The 26,213-nt window shown below is 41.6% G+C and overlaps 1 protein-coding gene across 1 annotated transcript in view; it reads left to right on the top strand.

Annotated features, from left to right (window-relative positions):
* The window catches only part of LOC117477332 (zinc finger protein 208-like), a 416,861-nt gene that overhangs the window by 21,488 nt on the left and 369,160 nt on the right, over positions 1–26,213 (top strand). Inside the window, 1 exon segment of the mRNA XM_034124014.1 lies at positions 12,785–13,471. Within this exon segment, the coding sequence (XP_033979905.1) occupies positions 12,785–13,471 (687 nt within the window).

The following is a 26,213-nucleotide window of genomic DNA, read 5'->3' as shown; positions in this document are numbered from 1 at the left end:
CACCTTTACCAGCTTTGATAAAACTTTAATGATCAATCATTATGAAACATATCATATATATTATTCTGAAATGCACCAATCTGCACAATGACTACTTTTACTGTCGCTACTTTAACTATATTTTGATGATAATACGTACTACTTTTACTTGAGTAACATTTTTAATGCAGGACTTTTACTGTAACAGAGTATTCCTACACTCTGGTACTTCTACTTTTACTGAAGTACAATATCTGAGTACTTCTACTTTTACTAAGGAACAATATCTGAGTACTTCTACTTTTACTCACGTACAAGATCTGAGTACTTCTACTTTTACTGAAGTAACATATCTTTTTTCATTTAATTGTTTATTTGAACTGGGACAATGCACATTAATGAACATTTTAAACAAAATAATGCTTTGAAAGCTTTGAAGCTTTGCGCTAATTTCCATCTGTAGTCCCGTCAATCTAAGAAATTCTACTTTTACTAAGGTACATGATCTGAGTACTTCTACTTTTATAAATATAATCAAGTGTTAAATCAGACTTTAGTTCCACCTGGAGTAAATTCACAAGTTACCCTGCAGAATACAAAGTCATTTTCAGCTCCAGCTTTGATAACACTTTAATGATCAATAATTATATTAAAACCTTTAGCCTATAATGGAAAACAAAACAAAAACATGTTTCCCAACGTTTAAATCCCGCCATACCAGTCCCATATGTATATATATATTATATATATTGTTATTATTATTATCGTTGTTGTAATTCATATTTATTTTAATACCGTTTTTCACCACAGGGAGGCAGTGAATTTATGTTCAAAAGAAAAACTCAATGACGCATTGCGGCAGTTCGTTTCTAGCTCCAGGTCCTCAGCAGCTAGACGTTGCTAAGAGACGTTGACGCAGATTTTATACCGAATGTAATGTGTTTAAGAGACTTTTAAAACACATACAACGACTTAGTTTATCCTTGGAGGGTGATTTATCCGTTACACAGTGTTTTTGTTGCCTCCCGTTCTTTGTTCGTAGCTTTTTATACCACGTTGCTGATCGGTAAACAGAAGTAAAGGCATTAAAGGGAGATTAGTGTGTTTAACGGCAGTGTTTTATCAAGGAGAAGAGAGACTGAAGAACCAGGACGAAGAGGAGAGAGGTAACATCCTTGTGTGTGTGTGTGTGTGTGTGTGTGTGTGTGTGTGTGTGTGTGTGTGTGTGTGTGTGTGTGTGTGTGTGTGTGTGTGTGTGTGTGTGTGTGTGTGTGTGTGTGTGTGTGTGTGTGTGTGTGTGTGTGTGTGTGTGTGTGTGTGTGTGTGTGTGTGTGTGTGTGTGTGTGTGTGTGTGTGTGTGTGTGTGTGTGTGTGTCAGGGACGTGCACAGGTACGGGCTATTGTTGCCGGGCAACGGCCCGTTTGCCCTGACCTGCCCCTCTGAAGAGAGCGAGAGTTTATTGTTTTTTTTCTCTGTTGTGGCCGAATCAACATGATAAGCCCACAATTAGTATTGTAGCGTCTCGCTGCGATAAAACACACCTTGTCAGCGCTGTCATCTGCCGGTGCGTTAAAGACCACCTCTAGTGTCGGATCTTGGAAAATTAATTTTGAGTTTTCTCATGGCAGTTAGAGTATAGGCGACAAACCAGGGGACTTATCTTCCTCTTGACACCGTCTGTTATTTACAAAAAATATATACTTGTTATTGTGCTTCTGTCTTTCTGTGTCTTTTCATCTGTAAACTCCCTCACCCTCTCTCTCTTTTCTTGATCGCCTCGTCTTGGTCCAACATCCAGGAGTAAAACATCTTGGAGACAATAGAGACCGTTTTGTTAAGTTTGTTTCTGTTAATAAATTAAATGTGCACATTTTAAATTTAAGTTAAAAGAGATCTCAATTCTAAACATGACATTGAAAATGTGTTTTGCTTTCATAACAATGTTCATATTGCCTTTTGTTAAAATTGCATATCATTACTATCTTCATTTGTTTAATTTTAACTTTACATTTTGCATTGATTCATTAAGTAAGAATTGAACCTGTGTGACCTCCTTCTCACTCAAAGATAGAAAAGGGGAAATCACCTGATGCAGAGAGGGAGGAGGGAAGAGACTATAAAAGATGAGTGAAGAGAAACGGGGGAGCTTGGGGGGACTTTTTTGAGGCTTGATTTTGGGGCCCTTGGCCTGGGCTCTTATGGCGCATTTCCACCATGGCGCGGAGCGCGGTTTAAGCTTGCCGTGTTGTGCCGGGCCCGTTTCTGGTTGCGTTTCCACTATGCCTAGTTCCGGCCCGGGGCTACTTTTTCACCTTTTTTCTGGCCCGACAAAATCGTGGTTCTTTCCGGGCCAACAAACAGGGCTGAGTCGGGCTGAGTTTGCTAAACTAGAGAGAGAATCGCTGGCAAGGGGGCTACAACTACAACAAGATGAACATATTTGACCATGATTTAATTGTAAAACACGTTTCAAAATGATGCCGAAGTAACAACATACTGATACCGGTTAGTAAAAACCATGAATTAATGCTTTGACAAGTCTGCAGACAGACGGCAGGCGAAAAACCTTTTAAAATGCACGTTGTCTAGATGGAGATCGGCTAAGCTAACGCACTATATGCTCCGACCGTCCACACTCACAACAACGGCCGACATACATAAATAAAGCAGCGACTGTATTCGCCATGACACAGACAGTCTGTGGTTTGTACTTGTTTAACTTTTGTCTAGTTTCTGAACAGATATGAGGAGCTGTGAGCTCTGAGTGCTTACAGCTAACGGCTGATGTTGTTTTTCTGGGGTGCTCATTGAAGATGACGTCACGGCTCCGCCAACACTGCGTTACTATAGATACTACCCCAGTTCCTAAACGGTAATGGAAGCGCAGCATTAAAGTGAGCTGGGCCTAACAAGGCCTACGAAAACCGTACTAAGTCGAGCGAGGCCTGCGGTGGAAATGCGCCATTATATTCCCCTTTCACACCAACGCGGTTCCAGGGCCGGTTCGGAGCTAGAGCCTGATGAGCACCGTGTTTTCCTGTTCACACCGCAGTGGAGCAGGCTCTTTTCCCCGAAAACCGGTTCTTACCAAGCTCCAAAAAATTGTCGGTCGAGAAGCAAGAACCGCATACGTCACGCTTACGTCGGAGGCGGGGGCAGGGCAGTGATCAACCTGAGCAATAACATTTCATGGCGAGTACGGCAAATAAAAGTTTTAACAAGCAGTAGCGATGAGCAAAGTGACGAGAATGCAACCACACCCTTGTAAAAAAAAAACACACTTTATAAAGTCAGGCAACAGTAACCAGGCTTAGTGTGATTCTGTTTATTTGTACCTTACTTTGACCATCCGTTCGCTGTTATTGATCATTGTGGAGAGCAGGCAGACGTTTTGTTTTGTATTATAGTAGCTATCGCATGGAATCAATACATGGGCTGCACAGGTTGTCATGTCCGACTATCACAAGTAGAATCATACTGAAAAATACGCCGGTAAAATGTGCCTGTATACGGCTTATGCCACAATAGGATAGCAATAAGTAGTCAAGATAGTCAGTTTAGCTTCGGTTGCTATGCTAACATCACCCATTTTATACCAGAGAAACTCTCATAACAGCGTTGTGATGCCAAGCAGCGCCAATTCATACTGACACACATTCACTTATGGGGAATTGGGGATATTTATCAGCTGTTTGTGTGACAGTCAGACAGTGAAGACTTTACAGCGGCCGCTGCTGTGTGAGTTAACGGGAGAATAAACTCCGGTGGACGAGCAGCACTGCAGCGGTCGGTAAATGCAGCTGAAACACATTAATAAACAATGAACCAGGGCACTCAGGAGAAAAGTATAAGGGTTGAGAAGTAGTTATTTAATTTAATCTGTCGGGCTCTGGGCACAAAACGGGGGCTGAAAAGACCGGAAACCGGTTCCGAACCAGAAGAGCGCAAGCACGGAGCTAGAACGGGAACCGCGTTGGTGTGAAAGGGGCATTAGAGCGCTCTAGGGCAGCGGTCCCCAACCTTTTTTGCGCCACGGACTGGTGTCATGTAAGCCTTAAAGTTGTGGGGGGATAAATATAACAAAATAAAATAATACGACCTGTGTTCCTGTTCAACTGGTTATTGTGTTAACTGGTTAGATCTGCTTTAGTTCTGTCTATGGTTGTAACGTTAGCTATTTTCCATTGGGTTGAATGTTGCAATCAAACACACCACAAAGGCATATAATTGCAAAAAAAAAAAAAAGTGTCTGCGGCACAGACGATTAGATAACATGCAAGTAAAGTAGCGTTTTTCAACGCATGGGTTCAGACCTTAATTGGTTATAGTTCGGCTATAGTTCAATCGATTTTATTTATTTATTGCAGGCTTCATTTATATGCTGCAGTTTACAGACAATCTGCCCGTTCAAACACTGACTCAACACAGTTTGCTGTCTCAAAGTCTCTCGCACATCTGCAAAAGAAGGAGGTAATCAAAGTAAATGCGTAAGCAGATCCAGGGCCGTCCCTCCCTACAGGCAGATCACGCAGACTGCGTGGGGCCTCACCTCGCAGATGGGGCCTCACCTCGCGGATGGGGCCTCACCTCGCAGATGGGGCCTCACCTCACGGAGGGGGCCTCACCTCGCGGAGGAAGCCTCAACTGAGCGCACCTTTATGCGCTTATGCGGCGCAATTAGTGTAAGCGTGGCACGGTTTCGCCGCTGCGAGGCTCCACTAGCCCCCGTCCATCCGTCGACGCTCGCGACACAGAGGGCTTCATCATGTGCATTGTTTGTTTGTTTGTAGCCTTTATTTAACCAGGTTAAAAAATCCCATTGAGATCAACGATCTCTTTTTCAAGGGAGACCTGCATAAAAATACAACTCACCATTATGCTGAATTAGAATCACCTGTAGCGATAAACCCATACTTTAAGTAGGACTCCTGATATTGTCTTTTAAATGCAGCTTTCTTTTTCTTTGAAGTCGTATGGCTCTTCTTCTTCTGTCTCCTCATTGGTTCTTTTCCCCTTTCCAAATAAGCTCTTTAGAGAAGTTTGAGTTGCGCACATTTTTTCTAGCTTGTTTTTAGCGGGGCTTTTTGTGGGTTTATTGTTAGCCGCCCTATCGAAATCAGTCGGAAGTCGCAACTGCTCATTTCAAAATAAACGTGGATTTACGTAAAAAAATTGTTTTTCGGGGTTCGGGTGTTTGGTTTGATTTTAAAGTGGACCTATCGTGCTATATTTGAAAAATATATTGTAGGGCCATACCTATATAAAACATGTCTGTTTTATTTTTTTTCATGAGTTTGGCTGGTTCAGAAAAATGTATCACTGTAATAACTCACGGCACGCAACATATAAAATGTCTTTCAGACTGATAATCAATAAATCCATGAAATATTTTTGTAAAATATTTTTGTAAAATATTTATTTTGAATATTTGTATACATCTTTTTTTTTATTCAATCTTTCTCTGCGGTCCGGTACCAAATGACCCACGGACCGGTACCGGTGCACGGGTTGGGGACCACTGCTAGGCCTAGGGGTTCACTTGGGAACCTGTTGCTTTTGTACTTTGACCTTGTGTCCTTGTAAAACTTTTGTTATTTTTTGGGATCTTGTAAATCCTCTATTTTTTCTTAAAAACCTAATAAAACCGGTTTGTACTTTGTACATTTTGACCCAATTCCTGGTCTTTGAAGGTATCTGCTTGGTCTTAGAGTAAGGTAAGAACACCCTTCCTTGGAAAAGGCTGACAGTAGTTGATCATTTGGACTTGAAATTGTTTAAGGGAAATAGAAACCCTGCTAAGGTTAAGCTGTAGTTTCATATTGGTTACTGTGGTTGATGTGGTTTTGATTGGTGCTGAAATATGACATGTGCTCTGCTGATGTGGTAATATCACTGCTGTGATATTAGTGTTTGACTCTGGCTATGTTTGATATTACATTTGCATTGTTTTAATTGACATAACTGGTTAAAAGAAGGGGTTAGGGAGTGTGGGTCCTGAAGCTGCCCTAATTACCAGGGAGTCTCCCAGCGACACAGGGTTTCTCCTCCAGGGGCAGTTTAGATACTGCTCTGGGGTCTTACCAGCCCACCAACACCTACTGCACTACACACTCCGTTTTGCTATCCTGGCGGTCGGACATCCAACGTTTTAGTGCCTGAAATAAGTGATACGACGGGCAGCTGGTGTTGGAAGCCACGCTGTTAGCTGCCCCCCTAAGAAGATTACGGTGATCTTGCATTTAGATTCTGGGGGGCTTAGTCCTAAAGGTTAAGGTCAGATTAATTTATAAACAACGTAATTAATTTTAAAAAACTCCACTAGACTCCTAGTTACGTCGCGAGCTGCGCACATGATTTTGTTCGGCAGCCAAATACCGCGAAATAATCTGTGACGCGTTTGTGTGTATTGTGTTTGTTTCCCGGGGAAACACTCACAAGAAACACCGGCTGTTGTTATGCCTGCTGTGAATTTAAGTTACCGCTTGTAATTATGCCTTTACAAGCTTCAAAGTTGTATTCAGGGCCAACTTTTTTATACAGTGAGGTAAATGTGCATGTAGGCACATGTCGTTCAGTATGCTTTTACAGGTTAATACGTCTGCATTTCCTGCCAAATACTAGCCTCAAAAAGATTAAAATATAATTAATGAAAATAAACTACTTCTACTAATAATAATAGTCATAATCAATTCAATAATATAAATACTATATTATTTTATTATAATATAGTTGTAATATAGTCAAGACAAAACATGCTTATGACATGCTCAAAAACTGATATTTCTTAAATCTGTATTCAAATGTAGTTCCCTTTGTCAGCAATGTATCAACAACTACACACATATCAGTATTTCTCTGTGTTGTGGTTGACATGATGATGACTGTTAGGAGTTAAGGGGAGAGGCTGAGCATCACCATGAAATGTGCAAATTGACATAAAAATGAATAAAAGGGGGACAAATGCTCCATGTTTTTTAGGCTGTAAACTTAAACTGTTATGTAAGCCAACTAGACAGACAGTTTATCACTCTTCCTCCTGTACATTAGCAGATAAAAGGCATAAAATACTTGAATGAATGGTAAATAAAGAATGCTGGAAATAACTGCATCTCCATAGAGTGGCGAAGTCCCTCCCCTTCCGGTTGAGCCCCATGGGACCTTATTTCGGAAAAGTTATGCATTGAAGTCAATGGAGAGAGAAAGATTATCTTTCGATCCAGTTTGAATTGTGCCACGAATTACACATATGATGTTTGTCAATTTAAAAGATAATTTTGCAAGTCAAAAAAAAAAAAAATGTGTCGTAAAACTGTGAAGTAACACATTTGTTTGTGTGAAACGCTCAATGAACTACATCTCTGGTCCACAACACACGTCACCAAGATGGCCGTCACTACTGTCTTGTCAACACAACGATTTACTATCCTCACTATCACCACAATGAAACACGTCCTGAAGAATGTCATGCAAAGCTGCCTGCCTGCCTTCCTTTGATTCTCTCTGAACTGCCTGGTCGTTTTAATGTTTAATGTCAACCATTTGTGCAGATAGCATGAAGTAGAGAAGATCGCTAACGTTAGCGTTAGCATTTCTCCCCCGGGCTTAAATGGTGTATTATAGAATGATCACACCGGTGACAGTACTCTTCAAAGGGTTCACGAAATATGACTACTACTCTTACTGTTTAACATTTTGGGTTACTTAATGTTACTTCATGTTAAGGCTAATACAAATGACAAGGCTGTAATGCTAACTAACGTGCTAGCTACTAGCTAGCTTGATCCACACACTCCTCTTTCATCAGACGGGAAGCGAAAGAACGAGCAAGACCCATTGCTGGTATAATAACAACCTGGTACTAAGCACACAGGCATCTTGTTAAAGTTATCTTATCTTAGCCAGCGCCATATAGATAGATTATATCTATATGGCGCTGATCGTATATATACGGTATTATACGTATATCGTAGTGTCTCAATTGTGACATCACTTACGCGACTCTGGGATTTGTAGTCTTTCTAGTTGCGTATTTTTCATAGTCTTATATTTCAACAGTTTTACGACAAACTGTGACTTTTTTGACATGGAAATGATTTTTTAAGATTGACAAACATCATATGTGTAATTCATGGCACAATTCAAACGGGATCGAAAGATAAGTTTTCTCTCCCCATTGACTTCAATGCATAATTTTTCCGAAATAAGGTCCCATTACCCGGAAGTAAGTGGGCGTGACTTCGCCACTCTATTAGCCTATATGCTATGCAGAGACTGCCTTCTTCATGTCGTGAATTGCAGCTGATGTTTTAATTTGGCAAAAGTTTGACATTTGACTTGTACAACATTCGCAAGTTGTACATTTGACTCATACAATAACCCACCTTCGAGTGATGCTCTAGTTTTGTTTGTTTTTCCCTCTTGCTTGCGCTGAAACTGTCTTTTCGCCGACATCTCTTCACCTGCACGAGTGGCCGTAGCAAAGCCGTGATTGGTCAGATGTCGATTCATTGCAACGGTGTCGGGTTACAGACGTGCTCCCCTTGTCACCTCTCACTCTCGCGTGTCAGCGGGGGGGGGGGCTGAGAACTGCTCACAAGCCAAGCTCATAATCCGAGGCCTCCTGCGCAATGTGAGGCCCCATGCAGCCTGCATGATCGGCCTGTAGGGAGGGACGGCCCTGGTTGTATTTAACATCTGAATTTGGCGAAACAAGTTTAATATTCTAAAAACCAAGACTTTGTTTATTTGAATTCAGATGAAAACAAACTGTCACGGACCCTGCTGTGTTATCTATGATTACTATACGGCTTTCATTCATAATTTCAGCCGGAGGGAGGGGGAGCGGCGCTGAGGAATAGCAGAGTGCGGGTTGACAGGTGTCTGTGTTGACATTCCCCTTATTGTGGAATACGGGGAATGCAGAGACAGGCTACAAGTGTCTTAGGTTCATGTTAGACAACTAATGTCTGGGTAGTGTTCATGACTTGATGTTTGTCATCTTAATGGTTAATCTCAATGCACACACATTTTCCGTGCTTTCCAATAGTTTAAAATAGTTTTATTCCACTGTTAAATAACCTGTTCAATACAAACATGCCACTTGTAAAAATTAAATAACATTTCTGTGAACTGATGTTTGTTTAGTGAGCTTATTAGAGGATGTTCCCTAAAAGATGTCAATGAAGATGTCAGACTTAGTATATTTGTTAATAATTACATACAATACATGGAATTTGTGTGTGTGTGTTCCAAGTGAATCTGCGGCCCCCTGGCGGCCAGTACATACATTATGTGGCCCCCACCACCATCCAAGTTGCCCATCCCCGACCTAGATATTAACGTTGGTTGTATCGAAGTTAGATTCCTTTTCAATAGTAAAGTACAAGTACCTCTAAATAGTACTTAAGTACAGTACTTGAGTAAATGTACTTAGTCACTTCTCGCCTCTGCTATTAACCTAAGACGTAGCTGTAGCTTTGTTTTGTTGTGTCTGTCGGTTGTATTGAGTTATCTTGTTTTGTGTCAGCTGTAGTTGTGTTGATTATTTCAGAGACACAGCCGGAGAAGGAGCACTGAGAGCAGCATGGAGGAGAACAAAAAGACCCCTGGAGCTCAGGTCAGTGTGCACTTCATCACAATATATTCCTAACACTGTTATCCCCAAATGAAAGATCACAACCTGTTTAGAAAATATAATATTAATGCACAATATGGTTAGATATAGATTAGTACGTTGCTCTATTTAAATTGTATTTATTTTTTACATTTATCACATTACACAAACACAACCGAACATTCCCCAAGATTAGACATATGGCAGATTACAAAATAATGCTAATAATAATGCTAATACAGCTGACATAAATGACAGTGTCCTCAGCATACATGTGCACCTCACATCCAGTGCCCACTGATGGCAAGTCATTTAGCGCGTTCACACCGGAGTACTTTTCCCACAATAGTTCATCAGAACTACGATATATTTGCGTTCACACCAAAAAGCTCCCTGAACTAAATTAGTTCATCAGAACCATTTTTACCCCGTTTTTAAGCTTTCGTGGGAGAAAAAAGTTCATACGTCTGATTGGCTGTGCGGAATGCAAATTAATGCTATTAATTTGGGCGATGCTGCGGCCAAATAATCGCTCTGATCCGGTGAGGTGGGGGCATCTTGCGGAAGAGCAATCAGCAAGACGCCCAATCACTCTAGAGCTAGGGTTACAATACGTAACCCACCGTTCTTGCCACAGGGCCTGAATTTCTGTTGAAAGGAAACCTATCTCCTCCTAGGATGATAGATTTGTCTCTCTTATGCCCCTGAATGGAGGAGGGATGCTGCAAAACTGGAGTGAGTAACCCAGTCTCAGTGTCCTGTCCATCCACTGTCAGTAAACAGCTGAGCTTCCATTCCCCATAAAACTGTGTTAAGGGACATGCAAGCAGCTGTGGAGCCGCAGCTAAGAAGCTGTAGTACTCTCTGGTGGCCTACTCCGCTGCCAAACCATCCATAAAATAAAGTTTGGCCCATGGGGGGCTGACAGAGAAAGGGCCGATTTTCTACGGACGTCCTTGAACGCACCGCGGCCACTCTCACTGGGCCGCGCACCTTCGTATGAAATGCATTAATCGGAGCTATTATACCAGGCAAAGTGTGTTTTCTGACAACAGCACGCCGGCAATAGCGTCATTTGAACCCGCACATTGCTTTGACAGCACTTTCTGCGGTTTATTCCACTCACGTGCGCACGCTCAACTGCTGCTTCCTTTACTGGAGTTACAGTGGGGCGGCGAGTGTCGGACAGTCTTCTGTCCTCTGAGGATGAGCGAGAAACAGCATACGCCAAGCTGCGACTACTCCTCATCCACGTGACCAAGGAAATCAATCCAAAGAGCCCTTCCATAGACACGGGGGTTCCCAGGAGATCATCACGGGCCTGCTCTCCATCCCCCGCTCTCGCCTCCGAACTGTTGGTGACAGGGCGTTCAGTGTTGCGGCCCCCGCCCTCTGGAATGCACTCCCTGACGAGATCCGTAATGCTGCCTCCCTGGACATCTTCAAATCATCATTAAAAACACACCTGTTCACCCTGGCCTTCGGGCCCTAGTCCTTTCTTGGTCCCCCGACTTCCTTTATTTTTTGTCTGCCCTTTGATTGTCTGTTTGTTTTGTTTGTCCACCATGTACAGTGCCCTTGGGTCCCTTGAAAGGCGCTATATAAATATAATTTATTATTATTATTATCACAGTCTTTTTTTTTTTTTTTTTTTGGAAAGTGCCATGCGGCGTGATCCCCCAGGGACATCACACGGCAAGCAGCGGCGGCCAGACCGTAGACCAGGCTATTAATTTGGGCGATGCTGTGGCCAAATAATCGCTCTGATCTGGTGAGGTGGGGGCATCTTGCGGAAGAGCAATCAGCAAGACGCCCAACACACCCGTGTTCATTTGCAGCCGCCCTGTCACGCGGCAGCGAGGCAGAGGTTCTCTGCCCAGCCTGCTGCCTGCTGGAAGCAGATGGGCTGCCACAGGAAGTCCTGGCGGACAGACCTGGGCGGTGGACTTCCATGGACGCCGGACCCGGAAGTGCCCGACAACGAGAAGTCCTAGTCATCCTCCTCCCCGGCAAACGGTGCTATCCGCCCCGCTGGAATGGCGAACGTGAATGGCGAACGTGAATGGCGAACGTGAATGGCGAACGTGAATGGCACCGCCTCGGCCATATCCTGGTCCCCCAAACACTCGAAGCAGAGGTGGTGGGGATCGGCGCCCGATATTAAGCCAGGGCACAAAGGACAGGCCCGGGTCTCTAGAAGTGGCGACTCCATGAAGGTATGATAACTTCTTTCTTCTTCTTTCAAACGTTTTACTTTCTCTGAGGTGTTGACCTGCTCGCTGAAGAGAAAAGGATGACAGGATCAGGAGGCGTGGTCGCCTTATATACTGTGTGCCTGCGCACGCATTCAGGTAGGCACGCCCTGATTGGCCGGCTACGTTTATACAAACTTAGTGTGTGAATGCTCGCATAGCATGGTTGAGAGTAGTACCCATAAAGTCCAGTAGAGGGCGGAGCCTGTGTGAGATATAACAGTAACCCCCCACCCCTGCCCACAGCTCTATCTTTCCTAAAAACATTAAAGCCAGGAATATGTATGGCTGAGGATGGGGAGTTTTTATTTAACCAAGTCTCTGTCAAACATAAATAGTCCAAGTTAGAGTCTGTTAAGATATGTTTTATCTGATCACTTTTTGGAACAAGACTGCGGATATTCAAGTGACCCCCCAGCAGACCACTGGGTTTTGCATGATGGTCCCACAGCACTCTGGCATTGTTCACTGTTTGAAAGAAGTTGCATTTTCGCAATTTTTTAATTGCTGGATTTAATCCTGCGGCTTTCCGTCGAGAGGGTGCCGACTATTGTTCTGAGTGAGTTCTGGATCGGCCCACGCTTGCCTGGACCGTTGCAGAGAGTGTTGACAGGAAGAATGGAGTTTGTTGGTTTGAGATCGACTGGTTGTGCGCTGCCCCCGGGGGCTGGATAACTATCGCCCTTGGCGTGGAGATCAATAGGGTCTCCAGTTGAGTCTTTTATCTCGAGTCCCCCACCATACTGTGGTTAGAATTATGCCGTATTACTGTATCAAATATAATGCAAATATAATAAACACAAAGTTAGTACAAGTAGTGTTTTGTTAACTGTATATGTATTAAGTGAGTTTTTATTGTGTTAACTCTATATGTATTTGTGCTTTTTAGATTTACTTTCTCTCTTTCTCTGTCCGTCTATTTTAGAAACCGAAAGGAAGAGAGAGACGTCACAGCTGTCAGCAATGTCACAAATCCTTTACAAAATCTGGAAATTTACAGCTCCACCTGCGTATTCATACTGGAGAAAAAACGTACAGCTGTGAAGAGTGTGGGAAAACATTCACTAGATCAGATCATCTCAAAACACATCACCGTAAACACACTGGAGAAAAACCGTACAGCTGTGAAGAGTGTGGGCAAACGTTCACTACATCAGGTTCTCTCAAAACACATCAACGTATTCACACGGGAGATAAACCGTACAGCTGTGAAGAGTGTGGGAAAACATTCACTCAATCAAGTAATCTAAAATCACATCACCGCATTCACACTGGAGAAAAACCATACAGCTGTGAAGAGTGTGGGAAAACGTTCACTCAATCAGGTGAACTCACAATCCATCACCATATTCACACTGGAGAAAAACCATACAGCTGTGAAGAGTGTGGGAAAGCATTCACTACATCAGGTCATCTCAAAGCACATCAACTTGTTCACACTGGAGAAAAGCCATACAGCTGTGAAGAGTGTGGGAAAACATTCACTGGATCAGGTAATCTCCAAACACATCAACGAGTTCACACAGGAGAGAAACCTTACAGCTGTGAAGAGTGTGGGCAAACGTTCAAGACATCAGGTGCTCTCAAAACACATCAACGTGTTCACACTGGAGAGACACCGTACTGGTGTGAAGAGATGCTGTTTTCTCCCTAACCCATCATGTATTTTCCTAAATCTGACTAACAGTTTTTTATGTTCTAACCAGCGTTCACACTATGCCAAAACAAGGCCACAGCGATGCTGTTTCTCCCGATGTAATTCAAATAATTGTTCTACTATGCTATGGTTCAACCATGGTTTTCTAATAGTCTTGCTATTCCTTTTATAAAATATTATATGTCCAGGGTTTAATTGCTAGCCTCGTTAAGCTGCATTGAAGGAATTTAGTTTCAATGTTCATTAATATGCCGAGTAGTTTCTCCAATAATCAGTTTGGTTATTAAAATGTTGTGACTTTAAACTTCGATTGGGATTTTTTGATAGTTCCTGTTGAGTTAGCAGTCTGCTCTGATCTAAAAGAAGAACCAATGATGAATGTATCTAGAAAATATTCACAATGTTTTCAATTTGATTCTGTTCTCTTCTGGTTAAATGATCAGAATGTACCAAAAATAAAAAAGGCCTTAGAAACAGACTCAAGAATGAGTGCGGACATCCGGTGAGCAAGGCGAGTGAGATGGCTGCTTAATTTTTAGCTCTCGATAGCGATTGGAAATCAACCCCTTTAACTCGCCAAGTAATATACAAATCCATGTAATTTTATTGGAATGAGAGGGGGAAAGAGAACTAGAAGTCAAAAGAAAGGTGACAAACTAGAAAGACAAAATTCACCAGAGATGGAAGACGCTCAAAGCTCCGTTAGCTCCGTTAGCTCACAACAGGACTCGGCAGACTCCATGCGCTCAGTGCTCCAGGAAATACGCGATTTCAGGGCTGAGTATAAAGTGGACTTAAACAAACTTAAAGAAGAAATCAAGGGAGACATGAAATCTGAACTCGAAGATATGAAGCAGGAAATTTACCAAAAACTTTCTGCGAAGTCCGCGCTAACCCAGGCCCACGAAACTAGGCTGAAAAAAGCGGAGGAACGAATCGATGAGGCGGAGACAGTAAACATGGCTATGTCAGATGTGTTGATTAAATCAATGAAAGAACAGAGAGCCATGCAGGGGAAACTGGTGGATTTGGAAGGTCGATCCAGGAGAAATAATATGCGCATTTATTTACCCGAAGAGAAGGAAGGTAACTCCATGTCTGACTTTGTGGATCAACTTTTGAAAACTGAACTCGCTTTACCGGACACCAACCTACAGATACAACGCGCTCATAGAGCTGTGGCTCGCAAACCGGAAAGGAATGCACCGCCAAGGTCCATAGTGGTGAACTTTCTGGAGTTTACTACCAAAGAAAGGGTACTGAAAAAGTAATAATAAGTAATAATATAAAATTGGTGTCACTTAATGTAAATGGGATGAATAATCCAGTTAAAAGGAGCAAAGTTCTGGCTAAATAAAATAAAAAGTACTATTTTCACAAGAAACTCATCTACCTCAACAGGGGCATGAAAAATTAAAATGCTTTGGTGGAAATACATTCTATAGTTCAAACCTAGCCAGAAGAGGGGAGTGGCTATCCTTATTTCAAATGCAGTTCAATTTGAACTCCATAAAGAAGTTAGGGATAAAGAGGGACGATATGTATTAGTGAAAGGAAAACTTGAAAATGCAGTGGTGACATTGGTCAATGTATAGTAAAAAAAATCTGTTTGACGTCATTGCATTAGAGACTGAGGGTATTTTGATATGTGGAGGGGATTTTAATGTGGTCCTGAATCATACCATAGACACTACAAGCCACAAAAATAGCAAGAAGCACCTGACCAAGTTTGTTAATGCGTCAGTGCAGGAAATGGGACTAATTGATATTTGGAGGGAACTTCACCCCCTAGAACGGGATTATACACACTATTCAGTACCCCATTCTGTGTACTCCAGAATTGACTACTTTTTAATGAATACGGGTGAAAGTCACAGGATCACAGAGAGTAAAATCGGGGTGGCAGATGTTTCAGATCATAATATGATTAGCTTGTCAATAAATCTGAATAGTAGACAAAATAATACAGTGTGGAGGCTCAATGTGGGTGTTTTGAATAATAAGTCGGCCGTGGAACAGTTAAGGGAAGAGATACAAATATATATAGAGGAGAATGATAATGGGGATGTGGACCCTGGGATACTGTGGGATGCTTTGAAGGCTGTTCTCCGTGGAAAGCTGATCGCCCTAACAGCATCACAAAAAAAGGCCCGGCTAGCCACATACAAAATAGAAAAATTGAGAGAAATGGAGACAAAACATAAGAGTACAGGGGATCAATCGGCATTACAACAAATTAAGGAAACAAGGGGCGAGATAAATGAGATCCTCAGAGGAGAAATTGAAAAAAAGGCAAGGTTTTTAAAGCAGTCTTATTATGAATCAGGCTCAAAAGCAGCTAGACTCCTAGCTAGACGCCTGCGCAAACAGCAAGCCTCTAATACAATTCATAGAACAAGGGACCCCCAAACTAATCAACTATTGTATGAGCCGGATGAGATAGAAAGAATATTTGAAGAGTACTATAAGACACTCTACTCTAATCCACCATTAGCTGATGAAAGCACAATAAGAAACGTTCTTAACTCGCTTGATCTGCCATCTATAGGTGAGATACAGAATGACACCATTACGTCGCAATTTACAGTTGAAGAGCTGGAAGCTGCAATCAGTAGGCTAAAGACCAGTAAATCACCGGGCGGCGATGGGTTCCCACCAGAGTTCTATAAAACGTTCACGAAGGAGCTAACACCTCTGCTTCTGTTTTGTTTTAATTGGACTCTTAAAGAAGGCAGGGCTCCCCCATCTTGGAGAGAAGCAATTATTTCCATTTTGCCTAAGGAAGGCAAAGACAAAGACCACTGTAAAAATTATAGGCCAATTTCTGTTTTAAATGTGGACTACAAGCTGTTTACCTCAATCATCTGTAAATGATTTGAGACTTTTATGCCTGATCTTATTCATGAAGATCAAACTGGATTCATTAAAGGGCGCCAAACACAAGACAATATCAGAAGGACTCTCCATATTGTAGACAATGCACATAAAAAGGGCACAAGTATGGTTCTGGTTAGTCTGGACGCAGAAAAAGCATTTGACAGTGTCAGTTGGTCTTTTTTATATGAAGTACTAAGGAGGTTTGGTTTAAATTGCATTACATTACATTACATGTTACTTGTTAGACGCTTTTATCCAAAGCGACATACATACTCAGTACTGTGGACAATCCCCACAGGAGCAATTTGGGGTGAAGTGTCTTGCCCAGGGACACAACGACATGCTGACTGCAGTGGGACTCAAACTTGCTATCCCCCTGATTCAAAGTTCAGCGCACTATTCCACTGAGCCACAGCCTCCTAAATGAAAATGCAATTCTGTGTATTAAGACTATTTATCATGAACCTACGGCTAGGATCAAAGTAAATGGGAGTTTGTCCAATAGGATTCAGCTGGAGAGAGGCTCTAGACAGGGTTGCTGTCTCTCTCCTATTCTCTTTGCTTTATTTGTTGAACCATTGGCGCAAGCAATAAGGCAGAGTGAAGATCTGCAGGGTGTCAATATAGGGGGGAAAGATCATATCATTGGGCTTTTTGCGGATGATGTTATAGTTTTCCTTGAGCAACCAGATGTATGTTTCCCAAACCTGATGAACCTACTCGACACATATGGTTACTATTCTGGGTATAAAGTGAACGTAACAAAAACTCAAATTCTCTCATTCAATTATTCCCCATCCCAACAAATTAGACATGCATATAACCTAAAATGGAATTCCAAATCAATGACTTATCTTGGTGTAACTATAACCAAAACATTTTCCAACCTGTTTGAAGCCAATTATAAAAAAATTGATGACAATATCCGAAAGGATGTAGAAAGGTGGTCCACCCTCCCTTTAGACTTCAGTGCCAGAATACAAACGGTTCAAAAGAATATCCTACCTAGGCTGCTGTATTTTTTTCAGTCTCTTCCAATTGATGTTCCCCAAAACAAATTCATAACCTGGGACAGGATGATTTCTAGATTTGTTTGGAATAGTACAAAACCAAGAATACGATTTACGACACTTCAGTTGCCTAAAAGTAAGGGGGGAATGGCTTTACCAAATCTTAGGGAATACTTCTATGCAGCCCAACTTAGACCTTTGGCCTACCGGTGTAGACCAGATTATGAGTCTGGATGGAAAGCCATGGAAAGGGACGTGCATGGTCACCACATTCAGGCCTTGGTAGGAGATAGGAATTTGGTGAGGGCTCTGAGAGGTGAAATGAATATGATAGTTTCGTTTACACTAGGGGTCTGGAATGTTGTAGTAGCAAAATACAAATTTAAAGAGAGGGATACACACGCTGAGGTGGTTTGCATACGATTCCAATTTTAAACCAGGGGTGTACGACCCAGCATTCAAATAATGGGTGCAAAAGTGCATAACAGCAATGTGTACGGTTTCAGAAAGGGGTGAATTGATGGGTTTTCAGGACTTCCAGGCAAAATATTACAGGATTATTTTAGATACATGCAGTTAAGACACTATTTTGTAAAAGAGATAAGGCTGAATGCAGATGAATCTTTAGATACTGTAACTGGGTTTGTGGATGCATATCAGCAGAAGGGGTCTCGGATCAGTTCTGCTTTCTACCTGGCTTTGGGGGGAAACAGGGGGGAATCGACTATCTACATAAAAGCAAAATGGGAAGCAGAGTTACAAATTAAAATTTCAGAGGAAGAATGGTTTCAAACGTTCGAGATGCAATTTACATCCACAAACTCATTAGTATGGAGGGAATTCTGCTCGCTTTTTCATAACACCCAAAATAAAGAGCAGGCAACTTGGTGTACAGCAACAGTGTTGGAGGTTGTGTGGGAACATGGAGGCTGACCACTCACACATTTTTTTGAGACTGTACAAAGATAAGGTCATATTGGGAGAAGGTTAATGCAGTTGTCAAAATTATTATGGGTTATGGAATCCCAAATACCTGCCTGGTGATGTATCTTGGGAACATTAAGGATGTTGTGATGGGAGGCGATCTATATTTGACTAAGGTTTTACTTGCAGCGAGTAAGAAAGCTATAACCAGAAATTGTCTTAATGTGAACACTCCGACTCAGGAGCAGTGGCTGGAAATTGTTCAAGATATTTTTGTCATGGAAAAGTTGACATATGTTTTGAGAATCCAAGAGAATGCATTCAATAGGAAATGGGAAAAGTGGAATATTTACATGGTTGACACCAATGAGTAAGTGAATGACTAATTCAATCCTATGTGTGAATATTGAAGGTCTTCAGACAGTATTTATTGTGCTTTATTTTACAACTTATTTGTGTGTATTATGTTTTGTTGTTCTGTTATTATTGTTGTGAAAACTCAATAAAAGCATAAGTGTAAAAAAGAAACAGACTGAAATCCCTGCTTATTTTTTGTGTTGTTTAGCACATTATAAACATGTCATTCCCTTGTGTTAGGGCCGCTGACTGCTGGATTAAATGTGTCACTCAAACTTTAATATTAATGAAGAATATACTTTTTAATTCAGTGTGTTTGTCCTGGTTTGTTCCCAGTGAAGGACTCCAGCACATAATGAGGTATTAAAGGGCCCATGTTATGCTTTTCCGGTTATTACCCATCCCCTTGTGTGTTATGAAGGTTTTTATGCATGTAAACGGTGTGCAGAGTCAAAACCCTCAAAGTACACCCTGTCGCGAGAAAAATTCTAACACAGAAAATACCTCCCCAAAACGCCTCGTTGGAGATACGTCACTGCCCATTTGAGTCTTCCATTTAGTTCCGGGTACGGCATGATGTACCCGGAACGAAATGGACCAATCCGGAAGAGCTATGGCCACACCCAGCGGCGCTGGCCGCACCCTCTGCCAGCCTAACATTTACTGTTGGAAGCTCTGGTTCAGTTCACAATCGATCCAGTCATGCCAATGCCAAGGACCTGTTTCCTGAAATGTGAGGAGAATCTGAGCTGTTTGTCCTACCGACGGAAGAACCACGACGAAGTCAGTGGTTGAAATTTCTGTTTAACACTGTTCCTTCAGAGGTTCACAGACGAAAGCTTCCAAAACATTGCCCAGTTTGAGGCCGGATATGCACAGCATTTGAAACTGAAGGACGATGCTATTCCTAGTTTGTTTGGACCGTTTGGAGCAGGGGAAGATTCGGGTACACAACCTGTAAGTTTGCATTGTTATTTGTGTATTTATCAAACAAGGTATCTACCACGACTGTTTAAATGTGTAAATGTGTGTCGGACTGCTAGCGTTTCCATATATCAACTCTAATATCAGCAGATGGCCTTACATACATGTATCTCATAGCAGGAGAATGTCTGCATTCACACACTAAATACTCATAGACAGTATACTCCGGGTGATTTACCGTACGGTCAGTCGCGAAACGTAATTACATTATAGCTGGCGTTCCTAGCGTGTATGCTACCGAGCTAAACAACGGAGCTATCTACCACGACTGTTTAAATGTGTAAATGTGTGTCGGACTGCTAAGCCGTTGACACAGTGCTAACTGTGCTAACTAAGTTGCTAGCGTTTCCATATATCAACTCTAATATCAGCAGATGGCCTTACATACATGTTTCTCATAGCAGGAGAATGTCTGCATTCACACACGAAATACTCATAGACAGTATACTCCGGGTGATTTACCGTACGGTCAGTACATTATAGTTGGCGTTCCTGGCGTGTATGCTACCAAGCTACCATTCATAGCGTGTATGCTACATAGCTAAACCACTAGGCTACCTAGAGCTAGACATGCTAGGGAAAACATTGTTTTCATGCCAGCTACAATGAATGACCGAACGTAGCAGACTACCCGTATAAGATTGCAATTGTAAACATGTTCTTGCTAGCCTAGACCAGCGCCATATAGAGAGATCTATCTATATGGCGCTGGCCTAGACTAGCTGTTCATAGTAGATTGGCATATTACACTGAACAACTAGCAAACGTAGGTTAGCATATTAGCTGGCAAGCTAACTGTGTTGATTAGATAGATAGATTAGATAGATACACACTCCTACCACAACTACTACTAACGAATCTAAAACAACTAAGTTTCTCTAATATTTTGTGATTTGCATTTGATTTCGTCCAGCCAGATCAGGAAACTCCTGGCGTATCTGGCGGACAACACACACACGGGATGACCCACTCTGATGCCTCGTCCTAAAAAGCCCCGGCAGCTGCTTACAAAGCTGCGATAAGCAAGATGCCGAAAACGCCTATAAGGGGAGGAATGGATGATTTACAGTGTATATATATGTATATTTACGCATGTTCATTTTGTACATTTCTAAAAATAAAGTTTGATGGAAATACTTAGTAGGCCTATCCTTTCTTCCCCGAATTATTTGCTCCTATAACATATCATTCATATATAGCAAACCATGATTTGATTTCTCATCAAACAGTAGATGAAATCCTCAGACACTCGCCCCGCCCCCTTACTGTGTATCGCTCACTGATTGGACGATGTAGCGCATGCAATGATCTGATGCTTCTTGGCATGAGAGCAGTTTCCCAGCGGAGTGAAGAAAACACATGAAACTCACGGGACTCACTCCTCAGTTTATACCGTGTTTTGTTTCAATTAATGTATCATTCAGTTACAAATATGTGATATATCTGAACAACAAAGTGGTCAAAAATCATTTTATTCATTTATTGGAAACATTTTCATGATCGCTTTTTTCGATTTACATTTTCATTTATTGTCATTTCCATTCAGTCAGTCATTAAAGGTGGGGTAGGTAATTTTGGAGAAACCGGCTCGAGTGCGCTAGAATTTGAAAATACACAGCCGGAAAAAATCTGCCACTTCCTTACAGAGCCCCTCCTCCAACACACACAAACGCGCGCATGACCAATGAGGGCACGAGATAAGTTTGTGCACAGATGGAAGGCTGACAGGCAGGTAGGCCATCCAGTTATTTTAGCCGAGCCGGCTAAAATGATTGGTCGTGCTTTTTACAGTACTACGGCTTCCACAGATGACATTTTTGTATGGATTTTTTGTCAAAGCACTTAAGATATTCATTGCTATCGGGATGTTAAGAGCATTCCATGGAATATAACAAAAAGTGTATCTCGAGCCGGTTTCTCAAACTTACCTTTAATTCAGCTTTATCCAAAGCCACTTACAATAACTGCATTGCATTGTTTTTTGGGCTTTAACGTCTGAATTAAACAGTTTTTGACACTCATAGGTCAGACTCTCCTGGCCATTGTGCCAAATATGGCACCTGTACTCCTTGATTGAGGACAGAATAAACAAGGTTTTGGATCTTCAACTTGTAAGTTAACGTTATCAGTCACACAAATCAGATGTGCTTTCGTCTGATGTGACACGGTTACTTAGGCTGGCTTTTGTTTATAATTACATTTTCTTTTTCAACATTTTGTTTCTGTTGTGAAACAGGTCTAGGGAAAGCTTTGGATGCTGCTGCAAAGGAGAGGGAGTGTGAGGACCTGAAGCTGTGGAGGCCAGCCATCATCAATCACCTGTATTGGACTGCAGCTTCCACTCCTGATGGAGATCCAGATGTGATGGAAGCCAAGTGGCAAAGTATGGTGAATCATGTTCAGGACATCCATGAACACGGCACTCCTGCATTTCCCTGCTGTGCACATCCGCCTCTGGAGGGAGAAGCAAGGGACAAGGAGTGGCTTTATTTTGGTTCCAGAGCACTCCATCAATATATAACCCAAAGTGTGCTAACACATTAACAAGGCGTTATATAAATAACACCTGATAGTATCACACAATCGTGCTTTATCAGTGTAGGTAATACATGCAACTCCATAGGCCCAGCGGATGACCTGCCTGTAAGCTGTGTAGCGGTATTGCCTGGGGATAGGGACACAATATCTACAGGTAAACTTGATAGCCTTGTTAACATCATCAACAAGTGCGATATAGGTGGTGATGGTGTAATTATGGTAACATTGTAATAGAGAAATTAGTCAATTGAGTTTTGATATTGTCTCCAATTAATTATCTACATATAAATATATACTTCTTAGCTGTACTATTTGCAATTATTGTTAAACCCTTTCAACTTGACATAAAAGATGCAGTATAATCAAAATCTACAGGTTCTGGGTTTTGAAACCTGCTAAACACTCGGGGTCAATAGCAACTTTATTATCTTGGGCCACTAGGCTTTAATAGTATTTCTCTTTTTAATTGTAATCTAAACATACTCATGTCTGCTGGCCTGAAGCGGGCCATGCTCCTGCCTGAAGTTCATGTAGGCTATCAGTAGCACAAAGGGATTCAGACAGCATGCTTCAAAGCCTGGGTGCAGTGTCAGGCATGTTATGTCTGGTCTGGGGGTGAGGTTCTCCACCAGGGCCCAGAAGGCATCCACCTCCCTGCAGCACATACTCTCCACAGCTGAGGTCATGGGCTGGCATTTCCCACACAAGCACCTATTAAACAAAACGTTTATCAGGAAACCGTATTACATCTCACTCCTCCCCTTCGCTGCTCTCTCCCCCCCCCCCCCCCCCCCCCCCCTTCGCTCCTCTCAAGATTTGAGTACTTCTACTTGTACTGAATTACAAGATCTGAGTACTTCTACTTTTACTCAAGTACAAGATCTGAGTACTTCTACTTTTACTCAAGTACCATATCTGAGTACTTCTACTTTTACTCAAGTACCATATCTGAGTACTTCTACTTTTACTCAAGTACAAGATCTGAGTACTTCTACTTTTATAAATATAATCAAGTGTTAAATCAGACTTTAGTTCCACCTGGAGTAAATTCACAAGCTACCCTGCAGTATACAAAGTCATGCAGACTAGCTGCACCTTTACCAGCTTTGATAACACTTTAATGATAAATAATTATATCAAAACATATATAATAAAAAGAAAATGTATGATCAAAAACATTTTTCCCAACGTTTAAAATCCACCATACCAGTCCCATATTTATATATATTATTATTATTATTATTATTATTATTATTATTATTATTATTATTATTATTATTATTATTATTGTTGTAATTCATATTTATTTTAATACCGTTTTTCACCACAGGGAGGCAGTGAATTTATGTTTAAAAGAAAAACTAAAATCCCAAGATGCATTGCGGCAGTCCGTTTCTAGCTTCCGGTCCTCAGAAGCTAGACGTTGCTAAAGGCCCAGACACACCAGGCCGATATCGGCCGTCTTCGGTTGTCTGGCGACGAAGCGTGCCCTGTCGCCCAAAGTCAATTTGGTGTGTCCCGAACCCTCGGCCGTGACACGCCTTATTTGGCCTTTCACGGTCGGACACAAGCTATCGGGCCAAGAAACCACTCTGATCAGCTGTTCAGCTAGCAAATGAGAAGCGAAACGGAAGTGAGGGACGTAAACAAACGATTTAAGAAGGCACAGGACAGCAGCTAAACCCCAGCAGGTGATACTTAAAGACATCAAACATAGCCCTTAAATGTCCTCTCTTACCTCCCACACATAGCAGGGACATCTCTGATATCGGCGGGAGCGTCCCCGGCTGTCCTCTGCTGAGAGCTCCGTGATTTGTTTGGTCAAGTCCGGTTTTTCATCTCATCGGTTTATTTGTCAGTATAAAGTTGCAGGATTAGTCTCAAGTACCTCAACATTGTCCTTAAGTACAGTGTCTAAGTAAATGAGATACTGTCTACTGCTGTTCATTTACCTATTGTGAGTCGCCTCGGATAAAAGCATCACATGGAAATGTAAATTTAGCAAGAAGTGGCCATTATTACATTACGTACATTACTACATTGCTGACTCAATAAACTACACACCTGCCAGAACACTGCGATCATCAGATGCAGGTCTATTAACTGTGATTTTATAGTATGTCTGCACTTTATGTGCATTCATGTATTTTTATATTCTAAAACATGTTTTCGATGGACGAGAGTGAAAATGGAACGCACACGTTATTTGTTGTTTGTTTATATCAGTCTGTTCTTCTTCTCTGTCTTCCGGTTGTTGCCTATTTTGAATGACGAATACACACTACCGCCGCCTGCTGGTAAGGAGAGTTATTGCCACTCACGCATGCGCAGTTCGTACGTGGTCGGCTGAAGTCTTTGCGGTGTGTTCCAGTGCGACACATGGCCAAGACGCAGGAGAACTCGCCGATGCAACAGTCGGTGTCGGTGTCGGCGAGTTCTCTGGTGACGGCCTGGTGTGTCTGGGCCTGTACAGACGTTGATGCAGATTTTATACCGAATGTCATGTGTTTAAGAGACTTTTAAAACACATACAACGAGTTAGTTTATCCTTGGAGGGTGATTTATCCGTGCTTTTATCCGTTAAACCGTGTTTTTGTTGCCTCCCGTTCTTTGTTCGTAGCTTTTTATACCAAGTTGCTGATCGGTAAACAGAAGTAAAGTCATTAAAGCAATATGGTCTAGCTGCAGCCGCAGCAAGTACACGAAACGCCCCCTACATGACACGCCCCCTACACGACACGCCCCCTACACGACACGCCCACCTGACACGACACTACGGTGGCTGAGAGACATTGATACCGTACATGGCAGATAAAAAACGAATTGCAAATGTTATTGTAGCATTTTAAGCAACTATTAGGCAAATTAATTAATAATCTAGTCTATCCGTTTGAAACACAACAGTATATGACTTTAAGCACAAATCATTTTGTCAAATAAATTAAAACAAAAAGGGGGCTTAGTAAACTTTATTTTAATTTTTTAGTACATATAAAATAGGTAATAATGAGATCATCTATTAATGTTTTTCTAACTGCTACACATGTATTTATACATAAATGTAGATATTTATGAACATCTAAATATAGTTGTTAAAGGTTTTAAGATATAAATAATCACATCATGGGGTCATTAGGGTTTCAAACAGGTTCATGTAAGGTAGGCATACTATAACATGAAAACATGATTTTTAAAACTAATTTCTGAATCTCACATTAGCCTGTATTTTGGTATATTATTGATGTGGGCTGCACACCCCTTCACAATGATCATTGATTTTCTTTAGACCAAATTAGGACGGCCAGTCAGGCCACTAATGAGCTCAATCATTCACATTTATTATTATTACTTTATAAATTAAGAGTACTAGGGGTCTATTACAAAACCTTTTGAAGGAATCGTCATGCATTCTGAATGTTTCTGTACTTTAAAAACATCATGGCTCAAGATCCTGTTCTTGTTTAAGATTATTCATACTCATTTATGAATTTAACATCCATATTCACTCAAAACTGAAACACCAACATTTTTTTTTAAAGCATTGCAGGCCTAAAGCTCCACGTCAGTGACCTATATTTTAATTTCTTCCATCAAACTTTAAAAATGGCAAACAGCGTGTTTTTAAAGATTTAATCTTTTAAGAAACAAAATATCAACTTTGAACAGAAGGGTTTAAAAACACGTTTTTAATGCAAATAAACTTGAAACATAAACCTATTTGTCATTTCAAAATTAACTTTTATTGTCTGCGTGAAAGGCACAGTAGGCTATGAGCGAATACATATCAACATTAAAAAAATGACAAAGTCGTACAATATATACCATGTGCTACTGTCTAGGATTAAGTATGATGAGACTTTTCAGCCCGTGACCCCCAAAATAACAGTGCCAGAGACTGGGCGACCCCCGACGGTCGCCAGTGATCTCCAGTGTGCTGGGCAGTGTGGCGGCGAAGGGAGCCGAGGGCACCACCGGAGGAGAGGCGAGCGATGACAGCAGCATCACCGTGGTGCAGCTCCCC

Source organism: Trematomus bernacchii, unplaced genomic scaffold (genome assembly GCF_902827165.1).
Source record: "Trematomus bernacchii unplaced genomic scaffold, fTreBer1.1, whole genome shotgun sequence".
In the NCBI taxonomy this organism is placed as follows: Eukaryota; Metazoa; Chordata; class Actinopteri; order Perciformes; family Nototheniidae; genus Trematomus; species Trematomus bernacchii.
The sequence above is the reverse complement of the archived record's forward strand: the minus strand, read 5'-3'. Positions and strand labels throughout refer to the sequence as shown.